The sequence below is a fragment of the Rhamphochromis sp. 'chilingali' genome, assembly GCF_963969265.1.
Source record: "Rhamphochromis sp. 'chilingali' genome assembly, chromosome: 13".
Classification (NCBI taxonomy): Eukaryota; Metazoa; Chordata; class Actinopteri; order Cichliformes; family Cichlidae; genus Rhamphochromis; species Rhamphochromis sp. 'chilingali'.
This window is the reverse complement of record NC_137940.1, coordinates 33,763,775-33,786,862: the sequence shown is the minus strand read 5'-3', so window position 1 is coordinate 33,786,862 and position 23,088 is coordinate 33,763,775. Positions and strand designations below refer to the sequence as shown.

Below are 23,088 nucleotides of genomic sequence, written 5' to 3'. Positions count from 1 at the left end.
CCACTGAGAAAAAACAATCCATGCTAATCTGCCACCACAGACAGGAGTCCAGTTAGGCCAATCAGGAGGGGAATCATCTGGAGTGGAGAGGGCTCAGAGAAGCCTAGATCAGGGCCCTGATTGCGGCAGGGTGATTTACAGCTCGAGAACAATGAGTGCTGCCTCGGTCAGCACTGATGGAGAGGCTTTGACTGCACCAGCACAGACAGTTGAAACTCACCTGACATTCATGCGCTGATGTGCATGCATGCATGAGGCCACGTGCAAGGTGCACGTGCACGCACATCAACACAGCCCTTTAAAATACTCCCACTGGTTGACCTTGCGGGGTTTACTCTGTGACCCGAATGTGCCCCCGAGGCTTGCATTTGACCCTATGCATTTTACTAACAACGCATAAACCAAAACAACTCAGTAAGCTACTTCCTAAGAGCCCAGCACAGATAAAATGAGAAGCTGCCATTGCCCTGCAGCGCAATATGTAAATACAACGGAAAAGGAATTGAATGAAAGGAGGAGTTAGTTCAGATGTTAAGTGTGCATGGGGGAGAGGGAGAGAAAGGCAGGGAATTTGGGGGGAGGAGGGGACCATAAACTTTTCTTTGGAGCATCTCCTTTGATCTTCCTGGGCATCACTTCCGAAAAGAGGGAAGACCACAAGGGATAAAAGGTCTCTCCAAACTTTTTTTTAATTGAAAAATAAATATAGCAAATGTGGCCACCCTGATTAACTGATACAAGTACATTTTGAATATAAATTATTTTTTTAAAACTAAAGTCAAAGTTTTGAATCCTGAAATTCAAATGTAATTTACTGGGTTCTCATAGTTCGTAGAACCAGTAAGCATCAGATCCAAGAGAATACTTAGTATACAAATATAATAGCGTTCCATTTAGTGTTTTGTCATCCATGGGAACACCATCAATGCAAATACTTCCACTGTTTTAAAAAGAGTTTCACAGATGGCACAGATGGCAAATACGCAGTTCTGACAAACATAAACAGGACTGTTGTTAAAGCGCCATAATCCTGCAATGTAAAGTACTTGTTAAAATGGATCTGTTCCTGCTTGTATCTGAAGAAGGTAAAGGCATTAAGAAGGAGTTAATTCAGGATTTGTCTTGTTTGTTTGAAAGTGGCCGCACTCTTGCCCCAGGTCCTGCGTGGGAGTCGAGAGGTTGGATCTGACGTGCGATACTGCACAGACAAGATCGCTCTCAGCTTTTAGGATAGGCAGGTGAGTACATGCACAGGTGCCCCCCATGCACACACAAAAACATGGGCACGGAGTCACAGGTCACATGGTAATGTGACTCGTTGTTAGCGAGTGCAGCAGGTGGAAATTTGATATGGGCAGAGAAAAAACTAGTTCATCGTACTTAATGTAATTTTTCATGACGTTTTTGCATGTGAGTTCTATGTGGGGGGTTGGTAGCAAAGACTTCCCAGCCTGTTTTGTAAATATCTGACAGTGATACATGGGGCTTATAGGACAACTCCAACTGATGACAAAGCCTTGAAACCATGACTACAGCTGGCAAATACATCCTGTTTTAGACCTTGGGCGCATGACTCATTACACCAAAACCAACTGTTAATAGTTCGAAGGTGGTTTTAAGTTCTCTTCTTCCGTGCTTCTGGGTACAAATTATAAACTTCCAGCAGTCTGTGTACTGTACACCCCAGAGCTGAGAGAGGGAGGCCTGGTGAGGGTGAGAAGGCAAAGGGGGGAGTTGAGAAAAAAAAAATTTTTTCTTGGGTGCCTAGAGTTTTTGGGGCTGAGTGGGTCTATTTAGCCCCCAGCCGATTGCCCCCCTCTCCTTCCCTCCCCTCCTCCTCTGCCACCCTTCTCCTCCCCCTGGCTTTGTGTGCCCTGAGCCCACTCCTCCCCCTTTTGTCACCCGGGCATTCCGCTTTGGTTAGCACACACAATGGGCGCTCAGTGTTCACCCTCCTGACACTGCATTCTGCCTGTGCACCAGGGAGTGGGCATGGAAGGGGGAGGGAAAGGGCTCCGGAGGAGGGTTAAGGGATGACAGCAACTCGCCCCATGTGACCACAATGCCATCAAGTATCCCCCCTCACCCTACCACCCTGACACCCTTCCTTTTTATCCCCCCCACCTTCCCCCAAAGACCATCGTCTAACTTTGCCCATCCGTGCAGATGGGCAGTAAAATTAGTGCCAGTGTGCCTGGTTGGCACTCTGAAAAACAAAACCTCGGCCCCACAAGCCAAACAAACGAACAGGTGTCTCTTATGGTTGACTGGCGATATGGAGCCCTGCCTTCATGCGCTTGCCCATGCTACACGAGTGTTCCCTTCATCTTTCTACACTGCTGGGCACACATCCTAAATGGAATTTTAAGACCTTCAGAACATTTTTGTCTGAAAATTAATCCCCTGCACCGACAATGGTAAGAGTAAAATTGGCACAATTACAAGTCCAGGCTTTACTGCTTTGACATGTTTATCAAAGTTTTGGACGTCTTCCTAGCCTCCAGCAGTTTGCCCCGCAGATAGAATGGCACGGTTTGTCTCGTGCCATTTTTTTTTTTTTTAATGTTTGCATAGACATGTCAGAAACGGATGATCAAACATATCTGAAAGTGTGACTGGAGGTAGCAAACTCTAAACATATAAACAGAAAGACGCTAAGTGTAACAATAGCAGTTTCCTTTTTAATCTGAACAGATATGACTCCCTTTCAGACTTTTAAGTAGTACAGTACACCGTATCCTTATTACCTGAAAGTATCTCAGGTGTAAAGAGCTAAAAATAAAGTTGCCGGGCATCTACCCACTGACTTGAAATGTAATTCCTATTTAAGGAAAGCAACCAGTGGACTGGTTCTGTATGTGTGTGTGGCAGAAGCTCAGAGGCTGGTGGGGGGTTAGTTTGAGTTTCAAAGACCCTGCTTGTTCGCCCATATTTCACACCACGGTGACATCTTAAAGCCTAGACAGGCCTGGTTGCTTCGCCCTCTCTTTCACTTTCTGAGAAAAAAGGGGAATTGGGATGTGAGGGAGGGGGCACTGAGATATATGCAAATGGTCCCCCAGAGGGGATACGAATTTTATGGGTTTAGAATTTAGTTCAGCCAACCTGAATAATCAAATGTGGGAACAAAAAAACAAGCCCCCCACCATCCCACCACCACAATTCCATACCTCGAGCTTCAACCCCCACCTCAGGCCTCATCTCTGTTCCCTCCTGCCAGGTCTTCACATAAGAGGAGCTCAGTACGTCCAAACTCTTATTAGGATCCCCTTACGGTGCAGAGGAAGGGAAGAGAAATGAGGGGAGGGGGCAAGGAGGAGGGAACGAGAAGAGGGGGCTAGTGTACCTGATCAGGCAGAACTGCTGGCTCCTGATTACGACACCATTTTCTCAGCGGGCTTCCCAGCCTCATCCTGCTTCTGTGAATATGGAGCATAAGGCCAGCCAATCCCCACAGTGCTCCCTCTCATCTAATGGCAGAATTAAGACCGTTTAGAGTGATTTCCTCTGCCTTCATGGTCGCTTTCTGAAAGAGCTGAATCTTTTTCCCTTCGCGCCGATTTACAATGTGGGGGGTCTGGCATGCAACTGGTGAGGGAAAAGTTCTACATGACTGAACATAACATTACAACAGGTGGGGAATTGAACAGAGACTCTGCAGAACATGACTGAGAACAATTTTATCTTCACCTATACCTTCTTATTAAACTGAACTACTATTTCACTTTGATCTAACTTTTTTTGGCACGCTTACTTTCATGTGTGTTTGTGCTTATGCAGCTGGCTTTCTACAAACCTTTACATTAAAATACAATAAAACACTCAAATGGATTAATTTATATTTAAAGTGGGTGTTACGAGGCACTGCTTAAGGAATAAGTGCTGATGTTTTTCTTATCATTAATTGTTATGTTCAGCAGATTTGTTGGTAATATTAAAGAGAAGAGAAAATATCACAATAAGAAATAAGAAACTGTGGTTGTTCAAATGTGCTGCAGTTCATTTTGCTTTTGATTACCTTTAACGTGGTCCAGTATTATTAGTAATAATAATAATTTAACTCCTAAGTTAAAGTGTTATCTGAAAACTGTTACAGTTTTGAAAACTTTAATGAACAGAGAAGAGAAAAATGAGTTTTCTAGGTGTTAATAAGACAGAAATTTGTAAGAAATTTAAATCCAAACATAACAGAAAACAGGGAACAAATGCTTCAGTAAATGCAGGACGGACGTTGAGTTCACAATTTGCATTCAGTACAAAATATGAATGATGCTTTTCTAGTGTGAGAGAGTGACACATTCAACAAAAAAAAGCTTTTTTGAGATTTTTGTGAATAGAGTACGGACAAATATTTCTACATCCAAAATAAGGCCTGAATATTTGTACGTAGCTGTTATTGCTTTTAACTTTGCATGTTTTGCCTTTAAAAAAAATAAAATAAAAGTGCTACTCTAAACAATCAAGTGTCTCATTTTGAGTTGAGGAGTTCCTTCTACTTCTTGTTCATTTACATACACGAGGCCCCTGAATAGAAGTGGCCAGGGTTGAAAGCTGATCATGAGTCATTATGATCAAACTGATTCACACTGACACTAACCAAAACAGGGTATAACTCTGGACTCAAATCTGATTAAACTCGCTCTTTCTGTGTCAAACTGCATTACATCAATCCCATCACTCTGGAATATGCCATAGCACCATATCAAAAAAAAAAAAGAAGAAAAAATTCAGTTTGGACCTGTGGCTTTTGTTAGTTCCCATGCTGTCTAATGATCCCCCCACTTTTCCTCCAACCTCCAGCAGACAAATCCTTCAGCTTTATTGCCCAGACTCAAGGGCTGCAGGTGCACAGGCCACAAAAGGAAGGAGGAGGGGGTGCATGGAGCGTTGGGATGGGAAAGAGAATGGTCAGTCGGGAGATAAGAGGGGAAGGAACAGAACCCCCTACCCTGTTTTAACCTCTAAACCCACACATCCTTCCCCTCACCCTGCCTCCATGCCAGTGCTCCTTCTACCCTGCAACACCTCTCTGTTTTGCTCCGCTGCCTTCCCGCTCGTGAGAAGAGTGCAAACTGAATGGTGCCGCCTGGCGCTACCAGGCCTTGCTGGGTATGTGTGGCAGGGGACAGAGGGCAGGCATGGCAATCTGGCCATGTGGTGGGAGCAGCCCTTTACTTCTAAACCAGCAGAGAAGTAATGACTATGAGACTCGTCCCACCTTGTCCTGCAGTGGCCCATGAGCGACTGCTGCTGCTGGTGACCGCTATAATGTCAAAGTACTCTCCTCCAATGAATCTTTCTGAATAGCTCAAACTTGGCTTATGCCCCACTGACAAACTAAACGTGGGACAAACTGGGGATGTTGACAGTGCTGGGGGTTAGTTGAATATATCAATTTTGAATGTAACTTTTCCACCTCACTTGCTAAGTAAATATAATAAGGACAAAAAGAAGCTGAAGTTGGGTCTTACGGTTTCATGCTTAGTCTTTAAATATTCCTGTATAGTCTGTTCTCTCTGGCAACAGTCTTTGGATTTCAGTAGCGACATATCCATAGATGCATATTTTTTAATCAATTTTAAGCCAATTATGACACACTGACTATAATAAAAACCCTGCCTTTCATATGCATTGAGTAAAAGCTTTAGAAAAATGGGAGACTGTGGGTAAAGTGGGACATGCATCAAGATGTGGGACAGAGGGACAAGGAATAAAAATGTTTTGCAATACCACTTAGAGAGGCACATGTGGTCACTCTATCGGTGGATTGGTGATAGATGAGATGAAGTTGTTGTAAAATCAAGAACCAAAAGAAATGTAATAACATTTTTTAAATTAAACACACTGTAAATTTTCCATTGAGACAATGGAATATTTACTGGACATGTGCTGGATTTTTATATTTCCAGTTATAGTTCATTTATTTTTATCCCAACTAGTAAGTGGTAACATCGGACACTGTAGGACCTAATATTTCTATGCTTATCGGCTCTTTGAGTCTTTGTTGGTTAATTTTGATCATCTGCAGCATTTAAAAAAATTATATTATTCTCTTTATTGCACATACATGCATCCACACACTCGTTACTGTCAGTATTAGCCGGATGGTGTTTTCTGATCCTTAGAGGATGTGTGATCCATTTGGTAAAACAAAACAACAGATTGCATTCACTCATTCAGTTACTGTTACCTCATTTATTTAATTCATATTGAATTCATTTTAAAATAGCATCTTGAGAATAAAAATGATCTCCAAAGCAAACACTTCAGCACTTTTACTAACATGCCTACAAAAAACATATAACATGACCGCTGTCACACAGAGGAAAAAATGGCAGTTAACCAAAATGAATTATGGGTGGAAATTTTGGTGAAATTTTATTTGGGGTAAAAAAAATCTCAAAGTCAATTAGTCACATATTAGAATGAGTGGTACTAAGAGCTTGAGCCACTGCTAGGAAGGGATAGAGCAATGTTTTGGTTCCATATTTTGTGCCTTGCAAGAGCCCGTTTCCAACCATTTTAAACTGTATTTGATTGAGCTTTAAGAATCCCAAAACTGAGGAGTACTGTGAAACTCTAGCAAATGCTGATTGATTAGAGTAGATGTCAGTTCACTACTATTAGCTAAATTGACTCATTTTGTTAAATCTTTTCATCTGTTAATTTAGAAATAATTAACCGGATGCCCAGCATTCCTAATTTGAAAATGTTAACAATAGCGGTACAATCAAATAAAAATGTTGACATGAAAAACAGAAAAGAAATAAATCCGTCTTCAATGTCAAGCAGGCTTTGGGATCTTGTTTGTGGTTCAATGAGTCAGTTTAATTGAAGGCCTGAACAGTACATGTCATGTGAGTAACAGAAGAACTGGTCTGGTGCCAGTGAAGAAACTCCAGTCCAGCTTAGTTTCCCCATAAAGTTATGAGTTACCATCTACACATGCAATATGTTAGCCCACATGGCTCTAACTTGATTCTCTATCACACATTCATACATGAGCACTCCAAACTGCCGGTGTTACAGGAGTTGTTGTGCTGGGAACACACCCTCGTGGACAGGAATAACAGGCCACTCCAGAGCGTGAGGACATAGGAGACACAGTGGCACCATACAAGCGTGAAGACTCTTTAGCTTCTCCTTATCTCCATCCCTAAGCCTCAGTGGGCTCGCCATCCGCTACTGTTTACAACAACCACAAGTCAAGAGTAAAAGCAGAAAATGGACTTTCTTAATTTTGAATGGCTAAAGTCCACTAGAAAGCCATTGACGAAGATCTCTAGTTTGAAGGGAGCCTCGTATTGAATAAGGATTGAAATTTACATGACAACTTGGGAAAAATGCTTTTTTATTACTCATTCATCCCCTAAATCACTTTGCTCCCCCACTCTTTTCCTCTGCCTGAGCTATTAAATCACCATCTTGACCCTGCGACCTGGGGCCGCAACCATAAAGAGCCCCCTGTGGGTCAGAGGCCTGATTGTAACATTTGAATATGAAATGGACTTCGTTGGGCGTGGAAACAGCTCCATGCGCTGAGACACAGGCTGACCCCCAGGAGAGAGGCCTGCCTCAGCAGCTACGGGCCTGGAGGCTCCCTCTTCTCTCAGCATGGATTTACTTGGACTTGAGAAGGAGCGAGAGACAGAGAGAGGGCTGAAGTCGGGGGTGGAGGGGAAGGGGGGGGGGCAGATCGGGGCGAAGCAGGCTAGGGGTTGAGAGAGACTGAGGGAGAGGAGAAAGAGAGAGGGCAGACATTTGAATAAGACAAGAAGCAAGTGGTGTTTGCATGACAAAGGAGCCCGCCATCTCCCCTGATTGGTGTCACAGCGCTGCACTAAAGCCATGCAAGCCCCCCGGTGTGGGGTGATGTGTGGAGCACAGGCATGTTTATGCATCCAAGGTGTGATATTAGGCAGGAATAGCAGAGGCCCGTTGTCAAGTTTCGGGCTGGGAAATTTGTGCGCATATCCTTGAAAGGAGAAGAAGTTTCCAGATCACCTTTTCTTTTTAAAAACCGTCTTGAAACTTGAAGAAACAAGAATGGGAGGAGAATTAATGGATACATCCAGTTATGCACAATTAAAAATGTTGTTTTCAGCTGTTGTTTTTTTTCTTATCACATATACATACTGAGATGCTGTAATCTGACCTACATTGTAGACAAGCTGTAAATAAACCAGCAGTATTACCGTTCAAAGGGAAATTTAAAAGAAATTTTAAAAGAGGTTTGCATGTGCAGGGAATGTAGTTAAAATTGGCCCTAAAATGTAGGCAGTTTGGTGTCATTATTTACTTTTTTCTTTTCAAATAAGTTTGCTGAAAGTTGTGTGACTTTAATGAGTTCTGCGCTCAGCAATTATATATAATATAATTTTACAACTTCTAAAATGCCCAAAGCAATGTCATCATGCCACTAAACAATTGTACTTTACTTTAATCCTCAATGGGACCCCATTAGGACCCTTTATATTTTCTAGAAATAGACTGTTATTAAAAGTTTTATTTGTTTGTTTCCTTCTTGTATGACAGATTTTTTAAACTTAAAGCATTATTATTATCCAGCATTTTTATGCAAAGAAATTACATTTATTCAGACGGTCCTTGTCTGCCAGTTCTGATTAATTCATTTTGAAACTTTAGGCATGTTCAGAGTAAATTATGTATTAGAGTATGCTACTACCATTTAAACATCAAAATGTACATGACAAATCTGCAATACTTACAATGAAGTCATCATGGTCAGAGTGCTTTAGGTACGTTCTTATGTTTAAAATAAAAAATGTATAATAATTAAAACATTCAAAATAGTTTCTGCAGCGGTAAATCTTGTACTCTATGTCCATCAGCTCACTGGCTCACATTACAAAGTATTGATTAGAAGTGGAAAATTGTAACAAAATCAAAGCCAATCAAAGACATGTTTCATTTTCACTAATGGGCAAGAAATCCTCAAAAAAAAAAAAAAAAAAAAAAAAAAAAAACATGAAGAAGAAGCTGTAGGAGAGCAAGGCTAATTAACGGTAGGAACATCACATTACAAACATATCAGCAGCCTCTTGAAGGTAAAGGTGTTCTCAGGACACTTATTGCACACAAACTTACTCATAAATAACTTCTATCGCACACCAGAATATAGGTCAGTTTCTCCCTTCTTCAGTTTGGTTTAGGCTGTCAGTGTTCAGTGAGTGGGCAGGATAAAGACCATTTAAATTCCTGATCCATCTGCATCAAACATTTCCTTTCTCACGTTCACCTTTGCTGGTGAAAACTCCTCTAGAATAATAAGAACAGTGCAGACATGGAATGTGTACAGTAGAACCCATGACACTGTAAAGCACAGATAGTTGCCTTATCTTTCTGCCTCTTTATCTCTCATCCTCCACCTTGTTTCTACTATTTTCCTCTTCTCTTCCTGTAGACCTGAATCTACAAATAATTTCCAAAAGGTGTAAAGTCCAGCACCATCACCATCCCCCACTGGGCTTTTACTGGAGTCGTTTGCCACGTCCTGCACCACCAAGTCCAGAATCTCCATCTCTGTGGAGTAAACCCTCCACAGAGATGGAGTGTGATTACTCTTTCTTCCTATGTTTTGATAGAAAAAATTACAATACAAAAACAGAGAGGTGGAGATCACATGAGAATGGGATATGAAGGGGATTTCACAGCTCAGTAAGTTTGAACAGTTTGTTTACAATTCCCTTTATAGCAAGTCCCTTGGGAGGAGGTGTAAGCATAAACAGTGATACATTTTCTCAGAGATTTTGCAGATTAGTTAGGAGTTCGTCCACTCAGGAGAAAAAAGTGTAAGTTAAAGTGCCCGCAGGGGCTCAAAAGGAGGAGGGGTGAACCTTGAGTGAGAGTGTACGTAAGATGTGCATGCATGCACGGACACACACACAAACACTTTCAACCCCCTGCAGACAAAGCCTTCACAGGCTCATCTGGGCAGTGCTGCTGGCCCTCAGGGACACACCTACAAGAGAGATGGCCTGACTAACTCTCCATGGCAACTAATCAATAAGTGACAGTCAGTCAGGACTGACCCGTAGCAGAGTGTGTGCCACCTCCCCCATGTTCCCAGGCTTACACCCCCATAAACTGCACACACACTCTAAAAGACAAAGTGCTCGCAACCGGGTCATTTCTTCCAGGAAACTGAATGTCCTGATGTGTTTTGGATGCATCCAACTGCAATTACTTGGCTTTCAGCATTTTTGGGGGTTTTACGCTAACTACACTGGATGGAGAGCATACACTGGAACAAGTTACCGAATGTTCAGAGTTCTTGACATTGGTGATATGATCGGCAGATTTTGATGGAGCAGATTCGCCACTGTACTATTGTGTGTCTGTCAATCTGTGTTTTATCTCACTGTCCTTAAGAAAATAATCAATATCGCTGGCCTAGATGAGCAGCCTAATCTTCTGCCTTGTATCCCCTGAAGTCCTTATTCCCCTGACTCTATATTGTCTTGCAGCATCTCATACTCACTTTGCTGTCCTTAGGCATACTATATTCGTCAGCTCACATACACTTGGCCCAATTTTTCCAAGCTTCCAAGACAGGTCAAAAGCGGGATCAGATTCCAGTTTGGCAAATAAGAAGCAACACTACATGCTCCAGTGTTCATAGACAAAGTAAAGTGTGCTATAGAAAGAGACCATCTGCAGCTGATGCACTTTTACACGACAGTGACTCTCTTGGTTTCCTGAGCTTTCCTGAACATACATTAGAACCAGCCGTTTGTATGTAATTGTCATTACAGGTTATTCAGGAAGAAGCCTCTTAATCCTGGTTCATTCTGGGTTGTGTGCTTTGTGTGTGTGTGTGTGTGTGTGTGTGTGGTTTCGCACATTTTCCTCCGACCACAATTACAAGCGAAAACAAGTTCAAGTAAAGCTCAGCAGTGCTTAGCTGAACAAAATATCAAAGGGCTCTCATCAGAAAAACTCTCCAAACATACAAAAAGAAAAAAAAAAAAAAAGATTCCTCCCATTTCAGCTGTTCGCGTGATTTGTATTTGTTTTGTTTGGGACAAAAGCGGCGGTAATCCCGTCTTATATTTGACAAGTTTCATATTCACACACACCTGCTGGGACAGAGTAAACACACCTTCAGAGTCAGACACCTTAATGGATGACCCTCGCATTAGAACCTAAGTCCGGATAACCCCTAAAGCAGGCATGTTGACATGATATTGTACAGAGACATGCCCATTCTGGAGATGACTGATGAGCAGTAGCCACATCACAGCTAACTTGTTTACAGGACATTCAGTCTGTACATAGGTCAATCCTGCACACATGGCTCAGTTTCCCTTTTGTTTAACTGCAGTTATGTAAAAAACAGATTCCCTAAAAGTATAAACAATAATATCTGAAAAGTAAATGTGATTTCTTTTTTAACTTAGGTGTTTATAGAAATCCACAGAAGCAAAGAAGGTCAAGAAAACACAATTAGAGATCAATTATTTATATTATAAATGTATCTACGTGCACTACTCTATAGTTTGCTTTACCTTTGGTGCCTGAAAGTCTATAAAGGCCGTAATTCTACTAATTTACTTTCTTTGGTATTAACGCAGGTAACTCCCTGCTGGGCGGATGCAGTTTCTTGAGTGGCGGCATGCTTGTCTTTGAAGCATTTCCCACTCAGCATTCCTTGCGGTTGTGTAATGTATAATGAGCCAACCACAGCTATCATTAATGAAACATTTGCATCACTCACGCAACTAGTCCGTCAGTGTTCACATAGGTTCATGTGAGGGCCTGAACCTACATTGCTGAAAGAAGATAGGTGGGGAAAAAATAAAATCATAATAATAAGAAGAAGAAGATAAAATGTGACTTTGTGCCGTGTCTGGTGAGGGCTGTCAAATGTGTGAGTTGAGTGGGTGAGTGAATGGAGAGGACGGTGCAGTGGAGAGGGGTGGCTCTCTGTGGGTCAGCCCAGAAGCCCTGACCCCAGGAGGATTTGATGCCATTTTCCCACGCAGGGAGTCGACCTGAGAGGAGCTCGTTAACAACATCTGCCCCAGTTCAGAGAGATTAACCTCATCCCCAACCCCCTTCACCTCTACACACACACACACACACACACACACAGCACTTTGCTGTCAATCTCATTACCTCACACAGGTCCCACCACTCCGGACAGGCCTCCCCAAGCTGGACAGGCCACCCTATAGGCCTCTCCGGGCTCAGATCAAACGGGTCTCCTGGATTTACTAGACACAGTAAATGGGTACAGTCTGAATCTGTCATAGGCGCAAAGGCCTTCACACATCGATGAATGTATGGCATAGGGATAGCACTCATCCATTCATGCATTACATTCAGACTGCATTCTTAGCTGATGTCTGATCTGTGTATTAGAGGAGGCTTCAGATTTGAGTCTGAGATTATATAAAGATTTGAGAGCGTGCTCAGAAGGTGTGTTCTTGTTGGAAGCTGCCCAGCCAGTCAAGCAGGAAACGTGATGTCACAAACAGATTTTCCACTCATCACATTGACGTAAAAAGGACAGGTAAAGCACACTCCTATTGGTTAGGCCATCTATTTTACCTATATACTTTCATAAAATGTGCAACTGGCAGGGCATGTTCTGACATAATATGGGGAGAGACCTAAGAAAAACAGGACTGACAGAAACATGGCTCATGGAGCTGCTGCTGTCAAGTCAAGAGTCTGTGTTGGCAGACTGATAGGTGTGCACAGACGCAGAGTGGCAGAATCCACTGGGAATCTGCTGAAGCCATGTTTTACAGGGCTATAATTAGGTTAGTTTTTGGAGAGGGGGTTAAACAAACTGGGGCTGTGAGGTCATAGGCAGATGGAAGTGGGATATGCCTGCACTTGCTGAGTGGGCACAGAGCTCCACATGACAGGCGAGAGAGAGAGAGGCCCTTTGGGCACTCAGCAGGGGGACAGCGAGGGGGTGTGGGGGTGGTGTGGTGGGGAGCCCAACTCAGATGGCCTAACTGCCAGAATATTCAAACGCAGTCAATAGATATGCGCACACCTTCCACCAACCACAGCAGTAAAGTCCTAAATCATCAGTAGACGTTACATTTCTGTGGCAATCCAGGTGATTATAGAAAGAACAGAGTCAAACTGGAGTTATAAGAAAATCTTTCACTCCCAACATATTTATACTTTTCCTTTAGTTGTTAAGCCTAAGCCCACGTGTTGGTGCATTTATCCAGAGAGTCGTATTGGTGAAAGTCATCCAATATTACTGAATTTGATAAATCAAAATAAATAAATATATATAAATATTGCTCTGACGAGACTACGACAAACTCCTCTAACACTGAGCACCAGGAAGAGAAAAGCTGCTTAATTACCAAAAAATGAGTAGGAGAGTGTGATTAGGTGACGGGTGGCTGCTGGCACGCTAGAGTGACTTAAAACCTGTCAGTGAATGCAGGGAGGTCTGGATAATCTTTCCCTCCACAAAGGTGCGTGGGGCTAATCTAGGCTGCTGTGCTGAGCTGTGGATCAAGTCCTAAAGGGGAGTGTGGGAAGGCCAGCGGGACCGCCACCGCTTAGGCCCTCTTGGTGGGCCAGGGCTTATTTATCCTAAGGTACACTGCAACAGCAGGCCAGTCCATTCTTCAAAACACCTTAGCGTCAGGAACAGTACGTGCATTAAAGGAGATTAAGTTTTATAAATGTGGCACGTTTATAAATTGAGAATTTATTGAAGAAAAAAAAATCAGAGCATAGAGAGTTTTCAGAGTCATGACAAGAGTTTAACAGAACCAAGACACAGACTGACAAAGAGTAGAATTTAAAAACGTTTCAAAAGGTACACGAGAACTAAATCTCTTCACATATAAATCAAATAAAAGTTTGAAATAATAAGATCACATTTTGTATGACTGATTGTTAAGTGATACAACACTTTCTGCCAAACAAAGTTGTGAATCAACGATACTTGGTACATCACTGATGCACCAAGTATCGTTAATGAGTGCTGACGCATTAAAGTAAACTTTTTCATATCACATTTCAGATAATATTCTGATAGTATATGGTATAGTCTTATTTAGTAAAAATGTTACCAGTTTAAATACAATCTGAATATGCTTATATAAGGATCTGCCAGTCTAATTCATTTTAGTTTAAAACATCTTAGATTTTTATATTTTTTTAGTTAAAAGTTAAAAAAATATATATATATATACAAAAAGGTAATTATTGTATATTAAAGACCTATTCAAATGAGACAAAATAAAAACCAACCTAAGCAAACAAGTACTTTTACATGGTTTGTTTTCAACCCATCTGACCTATGAAAACTGAGTGAATTTAAGGGAACATACAGCTTTTCAACAAGAGCAAACATTCATTTCATATATATATATATATATATATATATTTTTTTTTTTTTTTTTTTTTTTTTAACAAATAGCCTGTTATCTAATGAAGAATTATGACACTCCTTATTAAGCAGATGTTCAAAATTAGACCAGGAATGAAATTTATGTTTATACCTTCTAAAACAATGAAACATTTTTCCTCTCCTGCTTGTGCTTCTGTGTAAGAAAATCGTAAGTGCTTGAATAACTAACTGATTTGACATTTTCAAAGAGAAAACATTTTTATGAACACATCTTACAAATGTAAATGCCAATTGTTTGGTCTTCAGACGGTTTTGTGAAAAGAAGACTTTCAGTCTGTCTAAGGGCCTATAATTTATTTATTTATTAAATCACCTTTATATCACATTCTCGTCATTCACATTACACACACAGACACATACACACGAGACGGAGTCACAAGTAACGTTTCGTAGAAATTTATTCAGCATTTAAGAATAGAGGATGGTCTTAAAATATGTAGAAACGTCAGTTTAAATAAACCTTTTCGTTCAGGGTAATGAGCAAACATGACACTGTCAAAAACCATCACAGAACAGAATATTTTACAAAAAATAAAACAATAATTGAACATTTTACGTGACAAAACTTCGGGTTCACAAGCTAAAAAACAAAAACAAAACAAAAAACAAGTGAAAAAAAATCTTACTATAAATAAAACTTGCGTTTGCGACCCGCACTGTCTTTACATTTTCTTTAACCTAGTTCACTGGGAGGAAGGGAAGAAAAAAAAGAAAAAAAAAAGGAGACTACAAAATTTGGACACAGTCGAGACAACTGACAGTCTACAAATTAAGTGTAAACATTTATGAAACAACTTTCCATCCAGCTTTTCTGAAATACACCAGCCCCTTCACGAGGCCACATGCCTTTTCATAGAGAGAAAATATGGCATCATTTAAAATATAGAAGTCCAATTCTTCTACATAAGTTAATTGCTCGTACTCGCGATAAAAAGCCTCTTTGCAGCGCAATTTACTCTGGCGGGCTCAACGTTCAGTTTCGATCCATTTAAACGTCTTTTAAAATGGACAAGTCAGAAGATAAAAGCGTGTTTCTCTTTTTTAAAAACAAAACCGCTGAACGTTGTCTCTTTAGCAAGTTCAAGTATCCGTAACTTTTTGAAAAAGTTTTTAAAAGTCTGTGTGGGGGGATTTTTGCGTGCTACTCTCAGATGTGGGTGAGAGGTAGCGTTCCATTAACGCCAGTCCCCGCGGTCTGATAATGCGGATGGACGCTGTGTAACCGGCTGCTCTGCAGGGATGAATGCTCTGCGCTATCCCCGCCGGGAGGCAGGTACATGCTTATCATATCCCTCAGGTCCCCCAAACACGCCCTCTGAGAGTGGGACGTGATGGCCGGCGGTGGTGAGCTCGGCTCGGTCTTGCACACTGACGCCATGGAGCTCAGTCCCATGGCGCTGGTGGTCTGCTGCGTGTACGCTGGAGACATGCTGTATGTGGAAGCTGCGTTCATGTAGGTCTGCGCCGAAGACATCATCGGGTACTGCAGGCCTGCCATCTCGTACCGGTGCATCTGCTGAATCTGTGGGCTGTTCATGCTGTGATGCTGAGGGTAGGGCAGCTGGTCCGGCATGAGGGAGTACGCACTGTTTGTCCACCCGTTCATGTGCGCGTATCCGTCCATTCGCTGCCCCACTGACACAGCGTTGTTGACAGGGTTGGTTCCTGGCGCCAACAGTCCCCCGGGCAAAGAATACTTGTCTTTCTTGAGCAAGGTCTTGGTCTTCCTGCGGGGACGGTATTTATAATCCGGGTGCTCCTTCATGTGCATAGCCCGTAAACGCTTGGCCTCGTCGATGAATGGCCTCTTTTCACTGTCGGTCAGAAGTTTCCAGTCAGCACCGAGGCGCTTGCTGATTTCAGAGTTGTGCATTTTAGGATTTTCTTGAGCCATCTTTCTCCGCTGACCCCGAGACCAGACCATGAAGGCGTTCATCGGCCGCTTTACCCGCTCCTGGTCGCTGGCGCTGTTGTTCTTTGCGCCCGGCGCCGAGCCCGAGTTGGACTGCGGGAGCGGGGTCTTGAGCTCGGTTTCCATCATGTTATACATTCAGGCGGCTTTTAGTGTTCACTCAGGCACATAAAAAGTTCACAAAATAACGCCAAAAGTCAAAGAGGTAGATGTACTGACCGATCTCATAAGATGATGTTTTTCTTTTCTTTTTTTGGGAAAAAAAAGTTCTGCCTTAAGAGGCAAATGTGCCTGCAGGTGCTTCTAGGTTCTCTCCGCTCAAACTGCTCCTTCCTTCACGGCTCTGAAACAGAAGTCTGTAAACTTGTTCGCCAAGCTCATCTGTTAATAGGCCTAGGGGCCGGACCATGTGATGTGGATTGACAGCATGACAATGAGGACCAGGTAACCAATCAGCGCGCGGCTCCCATATCCAGCGCGTAACCAACCAGGGCACACACTCCTGTGTTTTGGTCAGAAGAGGAGGGAGAGGTAAAGTTTTAAAACAGCAGCGCAACTCCAAATATTCTGGGTTTACAAAATTTTGCAAGACTAAATCAACGAGTATATAAAAGAAATGAACCCGATTTATTTCTTCCTTTTTTGTCTGTGAACGCATCACATTTCTTCTAGTGACAAATTATTTTAGTTTTCAAATTTAGTGCTTATGGGGTGTTTTTACGGATTGTAATACCATGGAGGCTGTAAAGTACCCATACAACTATAAATTCTTAAAATATGAAACCATATGACCAAACAAAAGGTTTGGGATCGGTGTCATTTAATTTGCTGAAGAGGCAGACCCCAACCCACATGGATTTAATAAGTCCAAGTCATTTTAAAAAAGCGGGATATTGAAATAAAATATGTTACTTGAAAGGAAAAAATGTTTCTTTCTGCCACTTAGTCAAATGTATTGCAAATCTTCTGGAAAAATTGCCTCCTGACATTAGTTTGGGGTTTCGATGGTGTCATGCTCAACTGATGAACCTGAATGTTATTCTTACGTGTTTTTTCTTAAAGTTTTTTAAAAATTTCCCAGAGGTGTTGAATGATTAAATGATCCTGTAGTCACTGTGAAAATGAAATCCATGCAATGAGTTTTTGATACAGAATGAGGTTGATAAGGGCATTTATTTAGGTTTTATAAATATAATAAAAATATACATTTTGAAAATAAAATAAAGCATCAAAAACAAGTATATTTATTCTGTTTTATGTGATGATAGAGAGATTTCGTACTTCCAAATGTTCCAAATGAAATTAATCGAAATGTTGTGCGTTAGGATCCCAGCACTGGGGAATTTTAATACATCAACGACCTCTTGTGGAGGGGACAGGCTATCTCCTCGGTCCCTGAGGAAAAGTTTAGTTTGAGTGTCCCTCACGTAAACCGACTGGCGGCCCTAAAAATTGTCGCCAGCTGTTGGGTGACTCGTTTTCTCTCATCGACGTTAATGGTTTTTAAAATGATTTTCAGGGAGTGTCTCCTTACAAACGACTTTGGCCATTGATACCAATCACTCAACTGGGCAAAACTCACACCTGCTAATGATTGGGAGCAAATCGCCCATCGAAAACGCCTGTTAACACCTGAGTATCGACAGGGCTCTTCAGGCGCCGTTCTGCTATGCGCATATTAGAGGGTTTCACACCTCACAGCTTTGAAACTTAAAGGGCAGTTGCTCAAGGCCCACCATGTACATGATGCGAAGGGAGTGCAGGCATTTCATCATTTGTCACCATCGGTGAGAGCAAATATTCAGACTGAAAAGCCAGGCTCTTTCTGATTTATAGGTTTCTACGAGCTACCGATAACATTCTCCAACTGTTTTATTTTCCACTTTACTTAAAAAAAACCCTCAAACATCATATTTAAAGCACTTTGAAAAAACGTTTACTCTCACGACAGATATATATATATATAAAATTAAATTTAAGGTTTAGACACACACATTACATAATATATATGTTATCTTAGAAGGAGGGGACTGTAGCCCGTAGACCCAAGACCGTAATAGTAAATCAGCTGAAAAGAGACATCACTTCATGAATTTAATTTCCACGTTCAATGGGGCGTGACAAACAGAGCGGGAGCAATAAAACTAACGTTCAATTAGTACTCGTCTAATTCTCCGGGACCGGTTATTTGTTTATCGGGGCGAATCTCAGTACTGATCCGCTTGTAATCTGCTTATGGAAATTGACCGGTGGCAGAGAGAGGGAGAGAGGAGGAAAAAACACGCAAAGAGTAACCCGGAGTTTGATAATGAGGGCCTCTGTGCGGCTAATTTCCTAATTAAGGAACCGAGGACCACCAGCACAGTCTGCTCTGATTCAGACTCAACAAGCCTGACGGCCCTAAGGGGCTCTCAGGGCGCACGGCTGCAGGATCCCACTGTTGAATGTTGGGAAATATGTGGATGTCCTGATGGGAGGATGTAACGAGCTTGCAATCACCTCAATCGGGTATAATTTAACGTAAAAAAAAAATAAAAAAATGAATGAATAGTGCGTCAGCCTAAGAGCGAAAGTTCCTCTCAAAAATTCAGATTTCAGCGCAGAAATTAGTCGTTTTGTATTTTTAGTCAGAACACACAGGTTATGTGTTTATTAAACGCAAAAATGTGTGTTTAATTCTTACATTTATGTTCTTGCGGTAGGAGCTACAGAAATAAAGGTCTTGTGCAGAGTTTCGGCCTTTGGGCCAGCAAATAAAAGCAAACAAAGGATTTATTAGTTCAGGGCTGGAGAGGAATTAAAGTTTATCCAGTATGACAGACTGACACAACGACACATAAATGCCTGCTTTAAAATATAGTGCTCCGAACGCATTAGAGCTTTGTGGTCAGACAGCAACTTTAATAATACACGACAAGGCGCAGGCGCTGCATGCATTCAGCTTCCAACACCTGATAACAGATGAAATTTATTGTTTTGAATCGTGCTTTTATTGTTGCAGAATGAGCTTACAGTTCGTTGTTTTCATTTCATTTTTTTTTACAGTTCTCAAACAAAGCAGATTGTTTTTCATTATCAAAAGTCGCACCTCAGATCCACAATAAACATTTTTACGTGTCCATTTTAGACCCCACGACCTCCAGAATCAATAACTTTCTTTTTGTTTCAGCTCAGTGACTGCGGACAAGGCCTTTGAGAAACAGTAATTAACAAAGAATGGCTTTTCAATTACAGCCACAATGGAAACTGTCTCATTAAGATTTGCATGATTTTTTTTTGGACTGGGAATGCAAATGAAGATGCAATTTACGCACGGTCTGCTGTTCCTATTGTGCGGCGTGAATGGTTGCGTCCTCCCAGTTCAACACAGGTAAAATAATATTCACGGGTCATTTAAAGGAATAAAAGTGTCGCTATTATCACCTCTTTATTACACAAATCTGGGCTAGTATCCCTAATGGTAATTTGACGTATTTGACCCGTATATCAGTAAACTGCTTAAATGTCTGTGCGTAATGCAGAATCATGGCCGGTGGAACATTTTTACTCCCTTAACTGATGACATGGGTTGACACAATTGGGGGGGGGGGGGGGGGGGGGGGGGGGGGGGGGAGTGTGCATTTGTCTTTTTTTTTTTTTTAAATCGCAATTAAGTCTTAAAAGTCTTTAAAAATCCTAACTCTATAAGGATTGTGCATTTTTATTCCCTGCACTGCTTTGGAGAGAGAGGGGGGAAATAGATATCAGCTATGATCCCCTCTAGCAACAGGTATTTATAAATTAGTTCTTAATAGCTCTGCCTGCTTGATCTATTAGGAAGTGGAGCTTTCCCTAATGTGAGTCTTTGGTTTACTTTGAGATGTTATCGAAGCAGAGGACTGCACTCTTACAGCACTCTTGTTTGTCAGAAAACTTTAAGAGGCAAACAACAAATTAATATAAAATACCTCAAGATTTTTTTAATTCAATGAAGTTTTCATTTTATCATTGGAACAAATTAAATATATTTTATATATATTTTAAAATCTTTGCAAATTTCCTCCACAGTAAGGATGAGCAAGAGACCTTGACTTGAATAAGCACATTTGTTTAAAATTGCTGTAAGCCGGTGTTCACCGCCTGCTGGCAGAAACATAAGACAGAGAAATCACGGATCAGGGCAGAAAATAAATAGAAGTGAGGTCTTTGAGAGAAACATGTTTTTATCACTGCTCTGTCCTGGACTGTTCCCTCACAAATATGCCATATGAAGCATTTTAGTTCTCACGAGGGAGATTGGGAAAGCTTCGAGTACAGGTAAATCATTAAACGTTCAAAATTTCCGGACGCTACTCTGACAATCATTTCCGACTCAAGAGCATCTGAGGCTGTGAAAGTCTCCAAGTTCAGTTATTAAGGGAACAGATGGACGCTCACACCTTCAAAAGAAGCAAAACACACACTTAGAGGACAGATGCATCGATTTTCAGGAAAGCTTTAGTGGAATGTTGCAAGTCCGTCATCAGGAGGACTCCAGGCTAATGGAGAATACGGCATTCTTCCCTCCAGTGCAGCACAGTAATTTGTGTTTTCATTCTTTGTGCTGGTTGGGCAGAGAGAAGCCCAGAAGTGTTCTCCCTGCACTCAACAGTCACCTTGTTCATTTCTGTGGAATGCATACTTCCTACTTATTGCCCTCTGCTTGTAAAACAACATGCAAAAAGCTGCTTGCCTCCTGCCGCTGCCTGTGAAGACTGCTTCAAATTTGAGCCTCTTTTTCTCCCCGGCAGGCCAAGCATGTCCTTCCTCATTATGTTCTTATGTGAGCAAGGCCAAGGCTGCTGACACAGACCCAGTGTAATCTCTTTAACCCGCCACTGTCATGAGCAGACAAGGCGTGACCACCCAACACTCTGCTCCATCTCACTTAGCCAAGGGAATAGTTTTTCACCTCATCGCCTCACACTCCTAGGCTTGTAGCTGCTTATCATTTAGGGATGCACATCTGAAACACATTTGATCGCACACATCGAGGGTTAATCACTGTTACAAGACCACTCCATATAATTACGTGCAGTTAAAAACTCACTGACCCCTGCAGTTGCCATAATTGACGCAAGCCGTTTTTTCACTGGTTATTGACTAATGAAGCCAAAGCAAATGAAATTACATCGCAGGAGAGGACATTGGTGGAAGCATTTTTAAATGAATATACAATGATTACTAGCTCCTTGATGTCATTTCTTAGACAAAGACTCTGTACGTTTACTTCGTATTAGGGGATTTGGTATATGACGCGTTAAATGAAAAATAAAATACTAAATTACTGTGAATTATAAGCTCCTATCCATTGAAAGCTAATTTCAATTCAGTTCAAATTAAGCAGAAAATTTCAATAAATGTGGTTTTGCTTCTAAGCCTGTGGGTGAGGTCTGCATTAAGCCATCGAGTGCAAAGTCTGAAACTGCCTCGACTGAAGCCCAGTGCCGTTTCCATTTATAGTGAACATACAAACCTTTCATCTCATTTGCTCTTTTTTTTTTTTTTAAGAATTATGAGATGCACTCATGCACAATAAATGGTGTGCAACAAAAGACAAGAGTGTAATTTAAGTCTCCAGATATTTTTTCCCCCCTGCAGCAAAGTTATAGTAGTCTGACAGCAAGCTGTTGCCTGATTTTAAAAACGCCTGCACGTGAATGGCATTATCAAGCACTCCTATATGATGATCATTTTAAGTAATGTTAATGCCTGACTAGCTAATTACAGCACTCATTATTTTCCATGTATCTGTTGAATCATTGCCATGTTCAGTTTTCCCCAAAACAATGGAAACTTCCTCCGTTTTTTGTTTGGAAGAAAGTGCTGAATCGTCACTTTTTGCTTTGCGCCATGCCCAAGCAAGCAGCCCTCTTTTGTTTTAGCCATAATTGAGATCCCAACTAATCTAGCCTCTTTTTTTTTTAAGGCAACAGTCTCTTTGTTAAGCCTTCATTAGTTTAAGATAATATTGTGAGAATGCACAATTAATTTGCAGCGTAACTTTAATTAATTAAATACACCCAATTTTGTAATGTGATTAATGCCGCCAAGTTGTTATCTGTGTCCTCCTCCAAAATGAATATGTAACAGCGATACTGCACTGAGCATTAATTGCAGAAATTGTGGCATTTAAGAGCCAAAAACTAGGTGAGGTAATTATAAGAGGTAATTTATTAAATCTTAAATAAAGAAACAAACAAGCATTAATTGATATATAAATCATGAGTACCATAATGTGTAATCTGGCTGTGATTTGGGAGAAAATGACAAATCTTTGTTGCATGCCAAGCACTTGATAAAGCAGATAGTGGTCATAAATTTAGCAGCAGTCAAGGTCTCATTAAAGGAGGCATAATTTAATTAAGAGTTAGCCATCGCCCTCTAAATATATTAATTACCTTGAGCATGACGAGATAAGTGCGGTGATTATTGCATATTTCATTAGAGTACGTCTTCGGGGAGAAGAGCAAACTAAGGTGGGAAGCTGGCTGTGTTGACAAGATAATGGATGGGCTGGCCTGAGATGAATTTGGTCACCTTGCCGTGGGTTGGAGCTCGGAGAGGTGAGACAGAGGACAACACAGGTACTCAAGCATTAAGGTTTCCGCCTGTTTACTAGGAATTTAATTTTTAGACTTATTTATATATATATATATATATATATATATATATATATATATATATATATATATATATATATATATATGATTAAATCTCTGTAAGTCTCTAATCATATTTG

General features: G+C 41.3%; 1 protein-coding gene and 1 long non-coding RNA gene across 2 annotated transcripts in view; both read right to left on the bottom strand.

The window, feature by feature from the left end:
* Positions 1-23,088, bottom strand: part of LOC308408218 — a 47,841-nt gene that overhangs the window by 23,296 nt on the left and 1,457 nt on the right. The window lies entirely within an intron of this gene.
* Positions 14,797-16,705, bottom strand: sox3 (SRY-box transcription factor 3). The gene has a single exon (XM_080900385.1). It carries the CDS (start codon positions 16,464-16,466, stop codon positions 15,564-15,566), a length of 903 nt encoding a protein of 300 aa, XP_080756511.1. The 5' UTR covers positions 16,467-16,705; the 3' UTR covers positions 14,797-15,563.